General features: G+C 39.9%; 1 protein-coding gene across 3 annotated transcripts in view; it reads right to left on the bottom strand.

Moving 5' to 3' along the window:
* The window catches only part of cramp1 (cramped chromatin regulator 1), a 56,647-nt gene that overhangs the window by 5,640 nt on the left and 33,632 nt on the right, over positions 1–17,375 (bottom strand). For all 3 annotated transcript variants that reach the window (XM_043712047.2, XM_043712049.2, XM_043712048.2), the window contains exons 12-18: positions 14,085–14,275; positions 11,784–11,858; positions 9,565–9,643; positions 7,264–7,365; positions 6,341–6,525; positions 4,562–4,772; positions 3,904–4,068 (exon numbers count right to left, since the gene is read on the bottom strand). In XM_043712047.2, the coding sequence (XP_043567982.2) occupies positions 3,904–4,068; positions 4,562–4,772; positions 6,341–6,525; positions 7,264–7,365; positions 9,565–9,643; positions 11,784–11,858; positions 14,085–14,275 (1,008 nt within the window). The remainder of the gene's footprint in view (positions 1–3,903; positions 4,069–4,561; positions 4,773–6,340; positions 6,526–7,263; positions 7,366–9,564; positions 9,644–11,783; positions 11,859–14,084; positions 14,276–17,375) is intronic.

Genomic DNA, 17,375 nt, shown 5'->3' with positions numbered 1-17,375 from the left:
GTTCTTCCAGAAACCCTGCCAAATGTTCCAGTCCGAACATCAGAAACACATTACCTGCTTTTGCTTCATAGAATCCCAACAAAATATGGATTCAGTTCAGTACAGTTTTCTGTGATCTTTGGATTTTTGACTTGAACAAAATGATTACCAAGTTTTAAAAATAGCAACCAATGTAATACAACATAATTTGTTGGGTGAAATGCTCCAAGATGCTTTTGATATACACAAAACAAATAAAACCTTTGCCTCTTGAAATCCAATAAACTGGTCTTTAGTAATTGTGGTACTTTACTTTCTTTTAATGACTTCAACGGAAGGAGTCTTCTTCCTGGCACAGGCCCAGCGATGAGGTGGCATCCAATGGGCCGGCGCCTGGTGGCACTATCTCCCAGTGTGGCAATCTTGTCCAGGACAGGGTGGTCTCAGCCTGAAGTGGCATTCTTGCCCCGATGCGGAGGTCTTGTCTGGTCCTCTTCGGCAGCTTCTGGATATTCCAGCGCCTATTGTGAAGGTACAGTCCAACTGCGGAGGTGTTGTCTTGCCGTGGAGGTCTCATTCTTGTTTTGAAAGTGGCTTCCCTGGTATTCTGAAGGCCCAGTGTGGAGGTCTAGTCTGGTGAGGAGGTCTTGGCCGGCCCTGCATGGTGATTTTGGCTCAGTTTTTCAGCATACCCCAAAACCAGGAGTCATTACTTGCACGGTGATGAACTTTTACTTTTCTGTTCTTCGTTTTTATGATTTCTGTCATTAATTGAGGCACTGTGCTATGGTGAACTAAAAATATTTTTCACTGTGTTTTGTTTGTAAAAGTACATGTGACAACCTGGAGGTGATTCCAGAGTGGTCTCCCGGCCTCAACAGCCTGGAGGTGAAGCCCAGCATGGACTAGAGTCAAGGCCCAGCGCAGACAAGGTTACTCACCAGCGTAGACTGGATTGGAAGGACTGTTGTTCTGAACAGCTTTCCTTTCTCTATTTTCTAATTTATTCCTACAGTCTGTCATGCTGGACTTTTAACTTCTTTATTTTTCTTTTCCCTGAGAATTTGTACTGAATTATCTGATACCTAAGATGGCACCATAAGTGGCAATTTGTAGACTCTACACTGTACTCCTTGAGTACATGTGACAATTGAGATGATTCAATTCAATTCAAATTGCTACTCTATTATTTTTAGACTGGAAGTAATGATGGTAACATACAATTGTGGCTCACATCCAATCCCAATATTATTAACAAAATAATTTATTAGTGAACAAAGAACGTAATATAATAACTGATCTGGGATAAATTAAACAAAATAGATTAATCCAGGATCCCAAAACTCCTGAGTGGGATTAATTTGCTATATCTCCCCCATTTTCTAAATTTATGTTAGTTCAGACACATTTCCCTTTTATTTACGCTCACCATTCTTCAATTGTTGGTGTGGAATTCATGCAAGAACGCTGACCCAGCCACAGGACACTGCTAATGCCCACTGCTAGTGGGCGGCACGGTGGCACAGTGGTTAGCACTGCTGCCTCACAGCGCCAGAGACCCGGGTTCAATTCCCACCTCAGGCGTCTGACTGTGTGGAGTTTGCACGTTCTCCCCGTGTCCGCGTGGGTTTCCTCCGGGTGCTCCGGTTTCCTCCCACAATCCAAAAAAGATGTGCAGGTCAGGTGAATTGGCCATGCTAAATTGCCCGTAGTGTTAGGTAAGGGGTAAAATGTAGGGGTATGGGTGGGTTGCGCTTCGGCGGGGCAGCGTGGACGTGTTGGGCCGAAAGGCCTGTTTCCACACTGTAAGTAATCTAATCTAATCTAATCTACTAGTTAGATTATTGCTGTATTCTCCACTTTATTCTTTCACTACATAGACACAAGCAAAACCACTTAAAAAACCACTTAAGTCATACAGTACAGAAACAGACCCTTCGGTCCAAACAGTCCCAAACTAAAGTAGTCCCACCTGCCTGCTCCTGGCCCATATCCCTCAAAACCTTTCCTATTCATGTATCTATCCAAATGTCTTTTAAATGTCATAATTGCACCCACATCCAGCATTTCCTCAGGAAGGTGTGCCACAAGGATCGATGCTGGGTCCACTGTTTTTCGTCATTTCTATAAATGATTTGGATGTGAACATAGGAGGTACAGTTAATAAGTTTGCAGATGACACCAAAATTGGAGATGTAGTAGACAGTGAAGGAGGTTACCTCAGAGTACAGCAGGATCTTGAACAGATGGACCAATGGGCTGAGGAGTGGCAGATGGAGCTTAATTTAGATAAATGAGAGGTGGAAAAGCAAATCAGAGCAGGACTTATACAATTTATGGTAAGGTCCTGGGGAGTGTTGCTGAACAAACCAACCTTGGAGTGCAGGTTCATAGTTCCTTGAAAGTAGAGTCACAGGTAGATAGAATAGTGAAGAAGGCCATTGGTATACTTTCCTTTGTTGGTCAGAGCATTGAGCATAGGAGTTAGGAGGTCATGTTGTGGCTGTACAAGACATGATTAGGCCACTTTTGGAATACTGCGTGCAGTTCTGGTCTCCTTCCTGTTAGAAGGACGTTGTGAAACTTGAAAGAGCTCAGAAAAGATTTATAAGGATGTTGCCGGGGTTGGTGGGTTTGAGCTACAGGGAGTGGCTGAGGCGGTTTTACCTGGAGTGCCGGAAGCTAGGGGTGACTTTATAGAGGTTTATAAGATCATAAGTGCATGGATGAAGACAAGGTCTTTTCCCTGGAGTAGGGAAGTCCAGAGCTAGAGGGCATAGGTTTAGGGTGAGGAGGGGGGGGGAATATAAAAGCACCTAAGGGGCAATTTTTTCACGCAGAGAGAGAGAGTGGTGCACATATGGAATCAGCTGCCAGAGCTGGTACAATTACAGCATTTAAAAGGCATCTGGATGGGTATATGAATAGAAAAGGGTTTAGAGTGATATGGACCAAATGCTGGCAAATGGAACTAGATGAGGTGAGGACATGGATGAGTTGGACCAATGGGTCTGTTTCTGTGCTGTACATCTCTATGACTTTAAGTTAATTCCATTCATGAATCACCCTGCGTAAACGATTTGTCCCTTAGATTTTAAAAAAGACCTTTCTCCTCTCACTTTGAAAATATGCCCCGTAATCCTGAAATCCCCCCATCCTGGGGAAAAGACAACTACCATTGACTTTATTTATATCCGTCATTATTTAATAAACTTCTGTAAGGTCACCTCTCAACCTCCTACGCTCCAGTGAAAAAAAGCCCCAATCTATCCAGCCTTTCTTTATAATTCAAACCTTCCATACCTGTCAGAAAGGCTTAAACAACAAACAGCTAGACACAAAGCTTGACCTATCCTGTATTTTTGGAATCCAGAGAAACATCATGTATAAACAGAGAAAAAGAAAAATTACATCAAGATCATTGCAAAATTAGAGAGCTCAAAACAGATGCTAATATACTAAACCCACACAGTATTAGCTAAATTTAGTATTTTACTACTTGTATGAATGAGAATTAACTGAAGAGAAACAAGTCTTTGCCTTTTGATGAATCATGAGATTTGAAATGGGATCAAGATCTTGAAAGTTTTGTGACTGTTTGCATTTCTCGAGACTACGTAGTGAAACATGCTTTAGAACACAGAATATTACAGGCAGTATAGGCCCTTCAGCCCTCGATGTTGCACCAACCTGTGGAACCAATCTGAAGCCTATCTATCCTACACTATTCCATTTTCATCCATATGTTTATCTAATGACCATTTAAATGCCCTGAAAATTGGCAAATTTGCTACTGTTGCAGACAGTGCGTTCCACCTCCTCACTACTCCCTGAGTAAAGAAATTACCTCTGACATCTGCCCTATATCTATCACCCCTTAATGCAAAGCTATGTCTGGAGGACAACCAATTAGAAGACACTTACATAATAGACTACCCAATGAAGAGTCACCAGAATCATTTGGAAACCACTGTGGATCGTGCGTAGGTGAGGGAATCCAGTTTCGTTGAGGACTGGCTGAGGGCGATGGGAGACTCTTTGAGTTGTCACCACCATTCAGCTTTGTTGGAGAGAGAGAAGCACCATCACCTTTTAAAACAAAAGATAAGATTTAAATCAGAAATGGATGTAGTAAATGACATTCTATCAGCAACAAAACTTCAAAGTAGTTCATTAGCTAATGTTGGAACATCCTTTGGTCACATATACCAGTAAATGTAAGGCTTTTCTTTAAGTATAGCTCATACACACAATTTAATTTCCTGTGTAGACCTACAAAATAAGGGCACAAATCAATACTTATGTGGAAGAAAAATGAGTAAAATAACAGCAACAAAGTGCGGTAAGATTAACTCTCCATTTGTTATTCAAATATTAAATTTTGAAGGCATGGCTCAGTACAACATAAGCATTCAGTTTCCTAAATTATTGAGTTACCCACTTTTGGTCTATTGTTATATTTTTACAACAGTATTTCATTACAGACACATTAAAAAGGTCTCATTTTTCAAATTAACCTGTAGCGCATGATACAACTGATGAAGATACATAACCATCAACAATTATACAGTTTTCTACTTACCACTGACATACTGAGTAGAGTTGATAGCAAGCTCAATTATAGAGTCACTGATTTGGCTGTGGGGTCCACCCTGGGACAATGTGTCATCAGGAGGTCCTGGTAATGATATATCCAGGAGTGCAGAGACATTTGGAGGAGAAGTGAACAACGTGTTGGAAGTTTCACTTGGAGATGGCAGTCCATTCTGAAGTGTATGTTTTTCAAGCTCCCTCTGTGCAGAAAAGACATATTACAGATTAAAGGCATTTAATGTAGTCACAAGGTACAGGATGCATTCTCTCAGGCAAGACAATCAAAAGCATGTTCCGGGCTAAACACCTGAATAAAAGCAGGGTTTAAAAAGCAATACTTTCAAGCAAAATTCTGATGGATTTCACAGCTGCTCATGGTAGTTCAAATGCCATTTGAGTTTTGTTCTTTATTTTGGTTTAAACATCTTACATAGAATAAAAGTTAAAAAAACAGTGAAACTTTGGGTTCCATCCACTTAATTACACAAGAATGTTGAGTTTGCTTCATTTCAGCTTGTAACAGTGAGGGTAACTTTCACAATCAGTCAATAAACTTGTATGTGATTGTTCTTTGAGAGCCGACTTCTGTAGATGAACAGCTCATCGGTTGAAGAGACTTATTCATTCAAATAATAAAACAGCTGGGTGCCACTCTCATCATTGCTTCTTTAAAGCTGACCCTGTTTCCTTCCTGTGGGCGGCCTACTCCTGCTCAAGAGGAGGTTAACATCTGGAGACTAGTGGGAAGGCAGCAGAAATCGAGGGGGTCAAGGAATATCTCATCAAAGCAGACATTTACAACACAGGAGGCAGCAATTCAGCCCATTGTGTCCGTGCCTGGCAGGAGAGATTAGATTAGATTAGATTAGATTACAGTGTGGAAACAGGCCCTTCGGCCCAACAAGTCCACACCGACCCGCCGAAGCGAAACCCACCCATACCCCTACATTTACCCCTTACCTAACACTACGGGCAATTTAGTATGGCCAATTCACCTGACCCTGCACATCTTTGGACTGTGGGAGGAAACCGGAGCACCCGGAGGAAACCCACGCAGACACGGGGAGAACGTGCAAACTCCACACAGTCAGTCGCCTGAGTCGGGAATTGAACCCAGGTCTCTGGCGCTGCGAGGCAGCAGTGCTAACCACTGTGCCACCGTGCCGCCCAACTAGATCTGAAGACACTAGTCAGATTTTCAGGTATAGGCCTATAGCGTGCCACACCTCATTATTAAAATGAGAAGCTTATAAAATAGAGTACTTCTACAATTTTATAGGATTCTTTTTAGGTCACTTAAACCTTCAAAATGATGCATTTATCACTGCAAATGGAAGCTATTGTGCATTGCAGACATAAGCTATTGACTCTCATTTATCAGTTATTGTTTTCAATTATAAGAAAGCTTGCTATGAATGTTCTACCATTTTGATAATTTCTCCAACATCGAAGAAGAATTAGTCATTTGGCAGCATATGCTGAAAAGCTCCTTCCCTCATGATGCTACTCTGTGGAGCTACTGATTAGATATACAATATCATCAGTGTTTTGGCTGCTTATATCAGCCATTAGTGAAACAGACATTAAACTCTCACTAGCCCGAGCCAATTAGTAAAACTACTCTGAAAAACTATATTCATTACAAGCATACTGTGGACATAGAACGTAGCTCAGAAAAATATCTAAAGCTTGCAATACAATATTCAGAAGGAATAGCACATAGACACAGCTTACAGAACACTAAATGTTGACAGCCAATGACACTCACTGTTGTCACAGTTGTTTCTGTGTTGCTTCCATTCTCTTGGACTGAGGATAATTCTTGGTCTGAGGTTACTATGGAAATCCCTTCTGTTGACAAAGTAGTCAAATCTTGTGGCCTTTCTGAATCAAGTGTCTGGATGGGGCTGCCTGGAATTATGCCGGCTGTTTTAGCTGCCATATCGATTGCACCTGACACAAAATGAACACTGTTTGATGAATGCACTCCAATTACATCATATTTGTTTTTGATATATATATATATATAAATAAGCATCTGACACAATTCCGAAATCTACAAGTACACTTCAGTATAATAGTTCAGAAATGTACAGCATGTTCCAAAAACTAAATCTGCATAGGTGAAACCTCAGAAAAAGCTTCCATAAAGTATTGTTAACAGACAATAATGTTGATAAATCATTACAAAGTTATAATTCAATTAAACAGGAGTAGAATGGGCTAGGAAATACAGAATTGGCCAGTAAAGCTATAACAAGGACAAAGTTTTCGCATTGAAGGTGAGATGCATAACAAAAATGGTCTTATAACAAACAAATGAACACATACAGAGCCACAGAATAATGGCTAGTAAACAAAACAAAATTGATCTTTGCTATCACAAAATGTAGAGGGATAATATTAACATTTCTGCAATAAAGAATCTGATAATTATGTTCACTAAATTACAAAGGTAATAACATGCAATTGAGCATGATGTTCATTGAACTATGACAACCCATAGCATTAATTTTAAAAATTTTGCAGCTAGCCCTTAGATCTTCTTAATTAAAAGATTGGCTGCGGCTTTTCATAATCTATAAATCAAGAGGACTTACAAGAAAATTAAAAGATTGATAACATATAAAATTCAAAATGCTACATTTGGAGTTCTTTTGAAAATTAACTTTTGTAACAATTGCAACTTACTAGAGAGCTGGCTAGTAGATGCTGGAATGGCTTTTGGAACAATAGGACGAGCTAGAGATGCTTTGGAAAGTGATGACTGAAGAGGACGGAAAGAACCTGTACCTAAAAAAAAAACAAAAGCACACAGGTCTCACCTGAGAGTATAGGATGAGCGGGGATGAAATTTTAAAATTAGAGGCATTGAGGATGAGAAACCAAATAGTCATAGAGATGTACAGCATGGAAACAGCTCATTTGGTCCAACACGTCCATGCCGACACTTAACATTGTAGTTGCGCTGCTGAAAAGTGTGACTTTAAATGAAACAACTTTAAGGCAATTAGGTTTTTTTTAACAACCAGGGTAAAAGCTGTAGAAATGCACCATAGGCGAGTTCCACCCATAGCCCAAACAAGTTCAGGTTAGGTGGATTGGCAATACTGAATTGCCATGTAATATCCAGGAATATGCAGGTTACATGGATTAATCATTGTAAATGTGGGGCTATGGAGATAGTGTGGAATGCTGGGTTTCAGTGGGACGCTCTTTGAAGGGTTGATGCAGACTTGATAAGCTAAATGGCCTCTTTCTGCACCACAGACATTCTACAATACAGGATGGTGTAAAAGGGCTAATCTCCTGGTCTGAACAGTAACAAGTGGAATTTAACCATGTAAAGTGTGAGGCAATGCATTTTGGGAAGACTAACAAGGCAAGGGTGTACACGTTGAATAGTAAGACTCTAGGAAGTAGAGGATCAGAGGGACTTTGGCGTGTTTGGATCCTTGAAGGCAACAGGACAGATAGATAAAGTAACTAAAGAAGCATGTGGGACACTTGCTTTTATTAATCAAGGTACTGAATACAAGAACAAGGGGCAGCTTATGATGGAGATGTATATAATGTTAGTTAAGCCACAGTTGCACTGCTGTGTGCAGTTCTGATTGCCACTCTAAAGGAAGGGTATGGCTACACTGGAGATGGTGCGAATGAGATGTTGTCACCAACATGTTTTCTGAGCTAAAGCAATTCCGCTACAAAGAAAGATTGAATAGACTGGGGTTGTTTTCTTCAGAGCAGAGAATGTTGACTGAGGTGTACAAAGTTATGAGGGGTATAGGTAGGGAGAAATCTTGTCCCATTCGAAGAGGGACATATAACCAGAAAGCTGAGCATTTGAAATGCCACAACATACAGGTTACAGGCCAAATACTGGAAATTTTGATCAGAATAGATTAACGTTTGATGACTGGTTGGACTCAATGGGCAGAAAAGTCCTTTCCCATCCCATAAAAACACTATGACTATAATTTCTCTTTTAGATAAATGCCCAGCTTTGAGGTCTGTTCTTCTGTCTGGTGGGGTTTCCATTTCTCTTGTTTATAATATTTACCTTCATTGTTTCTGTTTGAAGAGTTTGTTTTTACTTGTCCTAATACCATTGAACTTATCTGGCACTCGCTTGTCATTCAATACCATCTGCCTCCTACCTTTTTCTGGATCTTTTCTTTTATTCTTAGTTCTGTCTTCTCCTCACCCTATCTCTTACCTGCTTAAGCTTATCATATCTCTAACTGCCTCCATTCTGATGCAAGGCCATTGATCTGAAAACCTGAGCTGGATGCTTCTGCTGTCTTCAGGATTCCAACATCTCAACGAAAGAGGGCACCTGAGCAGGCACTTGCCAGCAGCACAGTGACATCCCGGAGGTACCTCCGAATGGTGCACTAAGGTCAGCAAACAGGCTTCCAATAGAACGATAGGTAAGTGACTTTGAGGACGATTCAAAATGGAGGCACCATTGAAGGGGCCATAAATCTATTAGAATGGAGAAGCAGGAACGCCGTCAGATTGAAGGCATAACCATTCCGAATGGCTCATTAGAGTCAAGAAGAATACCCTCGGGGGAATAGAGCTTATACAGCGAAGTCACCTCTCAATGCAAGCCACTGCAGAGTTTGATTCTGGCATGAGGAGTCTCCACTGCTAGCAGAATTGCTTCATTCAGGTGTCCATTATGTAAATGGAGCAATGATCTGTGCAATCAGTTAATCTGCTTGTCAGTCTGCCTGTGGGAATGTGTACCTGGTGGCCAGAATGTGCCAGTATGCCATTTGTATGGCTCCCCACTATTTCCTAGTTGACATCACCACCCTCCAAAGCCTTCAAACACTTCTCAAAAAGCAGCATCCTGGGGCCATGACAGTCCAGCTTATTGACTCTGGTTTTCTCTCTACATATGCTGCCTGACCTGCCACACATCCCACATTTACTTTTATGTTATTCTGTTGATCTGTGATCTGTTCAAGTGATTACAGATACCTGTGGCAGAATTGGACAAGATGGAAAAGGAACAAACATGCTGAGAGGAATTTCCAGTTGGCCGTGGTAACAGAGTTCGCTGTAAAAAGATTAGAAAAAGAAGAATGCTTTACTCAGCAAGAAATGAACACAAATTTCAATTTGAATAGAATGGTATTTAATATTTATATTAAATCTGTATTTTATTCTTTCTTAAAATATGCATAGAACAAAAACATTAAAATATTCTCAACTAGATGATAAATGTTAATTAATAAATATCTGGTGTACTAAAATGAATTTTAAACTTCCCCATCGTTTGGGATCTCAGTTCACATTTCTACAGCTCAATGTTTGCCCAAGTAAAACATACCAAAATATGGCAGGAATAGAAAAATAAATCCAATAAATGCAATTCTGAGCATGGAACAGAGGAGTAGATCATTCAGCCCTCAAGCCTATTCTGCCATTTCAGATCATGGCTAATCTGTGCCCAAGTCCACATACCTGCCTCTGGTAAATTTAAAATTTACCACTGATCTAGCATCAACTGCAATTTGTGCAAGACAGTTGCAAACATCTACCACCCTGTGCGTGTGTGTAGGAACGCTTCCTAACATTTCTCACAAATGCTCTGGCCCTAATTATTTTTTGACAATGCCCCCTAATTCTAGTATCTCCAACCCAATCATTTCTTGTTGATACCTTGAAGACTTCAATCAGATTACCCCTCGATCTTCCAAAATTTGCCTCCCATTCACCTGTCCTCATCCAATTGCCCATTATTCTTTAAACCTTACTTGCCTGCCTTGTCCACAGACCCACTGTAACCAAAATGCAGACAATCTGGTCTTCAATCTCCAGCTCAGAGCACATCAAGCTACTGCAAAAATAGGTGAGAGATTCTTCCATTCTGCAATTCCTTGCTGAGACATTGAAAACAACTCAATAGAATAAACAACTCAAACAACTGAACCAATATGCCATTTATTCTCAATACCCATTTAAGATAGCATATGCATGTAGAGCTGTCTCAGTAAAATAGGAACAGGGGAGATGGTCTTTTTTCATCTCTACTTCAATCTCAGTAATTTTAATTAAAATTTACATCTAGCATGTAATTTCAAAACATCCTCTTGTACATCTTATAATAAAATTATTCGCCCGTACAAATATTCGATCATAAGACCATAAGACATTAGAAGTAGGCCAGTCTATTGAGTCTGCACTGCCATTCAACAAAATCATGGCCGAGCTAATAATCCTTAACCCCGTTTCCCTGCCTTAGCCATATAACTCTTGATTCTTTTTCTGGTTAAAAATCTTGGTTTCTTAGTCTCAAATATACTTAATGACCTACCCTCAACAGCCTTCTACAGTAAAGCATTCCACATAAATATTCTTCATCTGTTTTAAATAGGCAACCCTTACTTTGAGATTATGCCCTCTAGTCCTAGATTCTCCCACAAGAAGAAGCAACTTCTCCACATCTTTCCTGTCCAGCTCCCTAAGAATCTTGTATGTTTCAATAAGGGCTCCTCTCATTCTTCTAAACTGAGTACAAAATCAAGCTCTGCACTAAACAAAACTCCCTCTATATCCAGAATCAACCTAGTGAACATTCGCTGGATCATCTCCAAAGCCACTTCCCTTTAGATGAGGAGGCCAAAACTGTTTACATTAATAACTAGTGCCTTGAATAGTTTTACAAGACCTTCCTATTTTAATACCACATTCTCTTTGAAATAAAGATCAACAGTCCACTTGCCTTCCCCAGTTGGACAGTGAGGGTAGTTATCGCAGCAGCTGTTACACAGCACTCATTTTCAATGCAAGGTAATGAAATGAGCCACTAATTTGGTAGAGTTGGTTCCAAGTAGGCCAGCACACTGGTAGACAGCTCTCCTTCTATATCGTATTTGACAATTCAACAAACAAACAATCTATTTGACCCTGAAGCAAGCATGCTACTAGCTAAATCAAGATGACAAAACATTTGACGTGACACAAGTACAGACTTTTACTCTAGGTCCCTATTTATAACAGCTAGAAATACAAATTTGTGGATTTATTGCCATAACATGTAAAATAAAATGGAAGCAATACACATTTGCACAGAATACATAAATCAAGTTGGATACAACATTGAACAATATTCCAAATTCAACAAACACATTTGTGCTGTAAAGAACATAAGAGCTCAAACGTTTAGCTCACAAACACATTTAAATAACATTTACCTGAACCACTAGCGGCTTGCGTGGGCGATTATTTCGTAACTTCCTTTGTTTGGGTAAGTAAATGTCTGGTGGCCTCTGAAATAGCAACAGATGTGATCAGAGAGCCAGGTTCATAGGCCTACTGATGGGCACCACAATCACTAATAAATCATCTAGTTAAGGTTTTCTTGAGCTAGTTTGAAAACTAGCTCAAGGCAATGTGGGCTATTGTTGGAGCTGGGTTTGTGAAAATTTAAACTCATTCAACTCTTAAATCAGTTTTACAGTTAATTCTACAAGCAATAGTTGATACAGGAATGAATTCTGGCCTTTGGTATTTGGGCAACCTTGAGAGATTGACATTATGATAGAGAAAATAACATTTAATAATACAGTACCTTCTGTTCAAGGTGTGTCGAAACATTTTATAAGCAATGACCTACAGTGGAAATTTATTCACTGTAATTATGTAGGTTAAGCGTGCCAAATTCCAGTTTGCATAGGAAAGAATACCATAGCGATAGCAACGAGATAAATGACCAGTTCGGTGAAAATATTCACGTCCCTAAAGAATTAACTACAGTTTGTTTCTAACTGTAGCTTATCACCCAGCAAAATTAAGATAAATATCCTATGAAGGAGGATTTATTTCTAGCATTGACCTCACCATTCATGCACAAATTGCATCAAGAAAACATACAGACAAATGCAAACCATTTGCAATCCACACATTTACAAAATATATGGTGAAATTATTTCAATTGTACAGAATTGAGGGCAGGTGCAATCTATTAGAAGTAGTGTCTAAAGTTTTTGAGAAGGGTAATGAATAGTAAATTCTTATCAACTACTCTGGATATTTCTTCACCAGATCCAATCTTGCTTTTTGATGAGGAATTAAAGAGAAGAAACATTTTTCCAAGTCATGGACAAAGTTGGACAAAGAATTTCATATGTCAAACAGCTATCCTTTAGGTTGAAATTACTGTACACTGACTCAAAATGAAAGTAGTTTGGTGTACTGCACTGCCTCGAAAAGAAAATCACAGCCTTGTTATTCTCATTTGATACTGTTTACAATAATGAACGTATGCATACAAACAAGGAGAGAAGCAGGCCACTCAGCCGTTCAAATCATTCAATGAGACTAGGGCGGATAGGAGTACTCCACACTCCTGTTCACACCTGATAACCTTTCGCTCCTTTGCTCATTAAGAATCTACCTACCTAGCTCTATGTTACAAACATTCAAAAGACTTTGCTTCCAACACCTCCAGTAAGAGAGTTCCAAGGACTCCCTTGAGAAAAAAAAAGGCTTGTCCTCATCTGTGTTAAATGACTGACCCCTTGCATTTAAACCACGACCTCTAGTTCAAGATTCTACCACAAAAGAAATATTTATTCCACATAAAGGCCACTTAGGATCTCACATATTTCAATCATGTCACCTTCTGGTCTTCTAAACACCAGCCTAACCTATCCAACATTTCCTCTTAAGCCAACCCACCCATTACAGGTATTCTCTGAATTACGTCAACGCATTTACATTCTTCCTTCAATAAGGAAGCCAATATTATACACAGTACTCCAGATATGGCCTGATCAATGTCCTGTATTACAGAAACATAACCTCCCAATTCACATATTCAATTCCCCTTGCAATATGAAGTAACATTCTATTAGCTTTCCTAATTATTTATTACACCTGCTTATTAACCTCTTATCAACGTCAAGGTGGTTTTTCATAAATTAGTATTCGGGTTATTTTATAACAGCTGAAGCTTAAGTTAGGATTTTTCTGCCGTGAGTTACATTTTGTTTTGCATTTTCTGGATTCGCATGTAGGCCAGACCAGACAAGGACTTCAGTGAACCATATGGGCTTTACAACTATCAATGACTTGCTTTACATTCCAGATTTAATAATTAAATTTAAATTTAACTGATGTCTTTACAGCATTAACCTAGGTCTCTGGTAATCGCTACGGATTTGAGAGTGCAGTAGTAATCAGCAGAATTATATGCTTTCATTTTAGCTGTGTTGGCATATGTGAATTGCTTGTAAAGGCAGCATTTTTTGTCAATCCACTACCTGATTGCCCTTGAGAAGTTAGTGGTGAGCCACCTACTTTAACCACTACACTCCATGGGTGTAGAAAAAGGAATACAGTTGTTAGGGAGGGAATTCAAAGATTTTGACTCAGTCAAACTGGCAAATGATTGCATCCCATGTATTAACGCACAGCGCTATTATTATCAACCACAGTAAAAAGTGCACATGTTCTCTTCTCGTGTCACATTTACAGAAGAAGTTTCAACTCACACTGAAAGAATCCAATCGCTGCCTGAAGGTCAAGTCAGTCTCTTTGCTGGGCGAATATATTTTGTTATGCCTACTGTTGGGCGGTAAAATTGTAGGAACAGCAAAAACCCCACTATCTGCATCATTACTTGAACTTCCTGAGCTACCAGATGAACATGGCACCACCAACGTCTTCTGTACATTACGCATTCCTGAAAATAATTAAATGATTAAAAATATTTAATATGTGCAAACATTTTAGTTCTCATTTGACATCCAAGTATACACTTTCCTCTTCAAGCTGTGTGCTTTCAGCATTCGTAATGCAGTTAGCATGTTGTAAAGAAAAGATCAAATGCTGGAAACACCCAGCAATTTGGGCAGTATCTGGAGAGAAAAGCAGTTAACATTTCAGATCATGATAATTTTACATCAGAACAGGTACTTTCAGATTATCTTGATCTGAAATCATGTGAAGGGAGATCGATAAAACTTTACAATGCAAGGACTCAGTAATCAGTATCTGCATCAGGGAACAAAACAGAGAACATTGAACATTACAGTGCTCTCGATGTTGCTCCAACCTGTGAAACCAATCTGAAGCCCATCTCAACAACACTATTGGTCTCACAGGTTGGCGCAACACGAGAGCCGAAGGGCCTGTGCTGCACTGTACGGTTGGCAAGTTTACTACTGTTACAGGCAGAGCGTTCCATGCCCTTACTACTGAGTAAAGAAATTACCTCTGAAACCTGTCCTGTATCTATGATCCCTCAAATTAAAGCTATACCCCCTCATGCTAGCCATCACCATCCAAGGAAAAAGGCTGTCACTGCCCATCCTATCCAATCCTCTGATCATCTTATACATCTCAATTAAGTCACCTCTCAACCTTCTCTCTAACGAAACAGCCTCAAGTCCCTCAAACTTTCCTCATGAGACCTACACTCCATACCAGGCAACATCCTAGTACATCTCCTCTGAACCCTTTCCAAAGCTTTCACATCCTTCGTATAATGCGGTGACCAGAACTGTACGCAATACTCCAAGTGCAGCCGCACCAGAGTTTTGTACAGCTGCAGCATGACTTCATGGCTCTGAAACTCAATCCCTCTACTAATAAACCTAACACACCGTACACTTTCTTAACAGCCCTATCGACCTGGGTGGCAACTTTCAGGGATCAACGTACATGGACACTGAGATCGCTCTGTTCATCTGCACTACTCTGTACTCCTGTTACTCCTTCTGAAATGAATCATCTCACTTTTCCACATTGAACTCCATTTGCCACCTCTCAGCCCAGGACTGCACCTTATCTATGCCCCTCTGTAACCTACATCATCCTTTGGCACTATCCACAACTCCACTGACCTCAGTGTCATCTGCAAATTTCTTAACCTAGCCTTCTATGCCCTCGTCCAGATCATTTATAAAAACTACAAACAGCAGTGGTCCGAAACAGATCCTTGCGGACGCCACTAGTAACTGAACTCCAAGATGAACATTTCCCATCAACTACTACCCTCTATATTCTTTCAGCTAGCCAATTTCTGATCCAAACTGCCAAATCACCCTCAATCCCATACCTCCAAATTCTCTGCAATAGTGTACCATGGGGAACCTCATCAAACGCCTTACTGAAATCCATATACATCAACCCGTTTTACCCTCATCCTCTTGTTTGGTCACCTTCTCAAAGAACTCAATAAGGTTTGTGAGGCTTGACCTACCCTTCACAAAGTGTTGACTATCCTTAATCAAATTATTCCTTTCTAGATGATTATAAATCCTCTCTCTTATGATCCTTTCCAACACTTTACCCACAACCGAAGTAAGGCTCACTGGTCTATAATTACCAAGGTTGCCTCTACTCCCCTTCTTGAACAAGGGGACAACATTTGCTATCCTCCAGTCTTCTGGCACTATTTTTGTAGACAATGACAACATAAAGATCAAAGCCAAAGGTTCTGCAATCTCCTACCTGGCTTCCAGAAAATCCTAGGATAAATCCCATCTGGCCCAGGGGACCAGAAGTACAACTGTTGACCTAATTTGGCTCCCAGCACCCTCAATTTAAAATTCTGATAATTTAACCACTTCATGGCTTATCTCTATAACCTCCTCCAGCCCCATAACCTCCAGTTCTTCATCCAAACTTTGTGCATCTGACTCTGACATTTACTGTATTTCTTCATTCACAATACACTGGCAGCCAATTCATGAATCACTTGGATTTCCTTGGTCTGACATTTAAGCACTGCCAGCCCCACTCTCATCTCATGTACTCCCTCTTTCTTTTAAGGCACTGCTTTAACCCAAACTTTTGGACTAATAACTTTCTTTCTGATGATGTCCAATTTCTTTCTTTTTTTGAATATGCTTCTGTATGATGGCTCTAAGCCAATAACGATGGCTGTGAAAAGTCAGGAATTGAGCAATGTTCATTGTCTTTGGACAAGGTTTACATTTTATTACTTTTAAAGAATGCTTAAAGTCAGTGGCTGGAGGTTGGAGCATTTCTGTTAGGATCAGGAATTGATGGACAAAATACAGGGTGATGCCCATATCCGCAGAATCGTTTTCTGCGGTTTCAGTTACCCGCGGTTTACCACAGCCAGAACATATTATAGGGAACCTCCCGGAACCAGGTACCGGGGACTGCCGGGAAGGTTAATTTTCAATTCAAATGGATGGGTTCGCTCCTCTCTGCGGTTTCAGGCTTCCATGGTACATATTGGAATGTACATTTCATTTTCATCCAGCGGGTAAGGGAGGAACTACTGTAATTTGATTAATCACTATTTATAGCAATGTCATAACATTCACTAAATTTTGATCGGCAATTGTGGCAAAACTACCAACATTATCAGAACAACACAATGCTTAAAATTTTATTCTAAATAACAGCTGAGGAACTGAATTTCAGTCCGTTTTCCCTTCCATGATCCAGAGATGTGGAGGTCAACTGTAACTTACTGCCATTAAATTCAACTATTACACAGATTGGGGAACGAACTTGCAACCTACATGCAAGAGTATTTCTGAAACTTATTGGCTAAAATCAGAGACATCAAAACATTCTTTGTGACAACTTTAATAACTATCAAGTCTGTTAAACGGTAGCCAGATTGCTCTAAAAGATCTTGACAGAAATACAAAAGAGCAAGGAGTGAATACAAAGCAAGGATCTCCTCAGAAATGAGAGTGTCCCAGCCCTACAAAATATTCAATTTTCAGAAGATAAACTTACAATGGTGGTGATCAGAAAATTTAGGGATGAACACCATGGAGATTAAAATGTCAATATCA

Source organism: Chiloscyllium plagiosum, unplaced genomic scaffold (genome assembly GCF_037043375.1).
Source record: "Chiloscyllium plagiosum isolate Xiang-an unplaced genomic scaffold, Cpla_swu_hap1 HiC_scaffold_20, whole genome shotgun sequence".
Classification (NCBI taxonomy): domain Eukaryota; kingdom Metazoa; phylum Chordata; class Chondrichthyes; order Orectolobiformes; family Hemiscylliidae; genus Chiloscyllium; species Chiloscyllium plagiosum.
The sequence above is the reverse complement of the archived record's forward strand: the minus strand, read 5'-3'. Positions and strand labels throughout refer to the sequence as shown.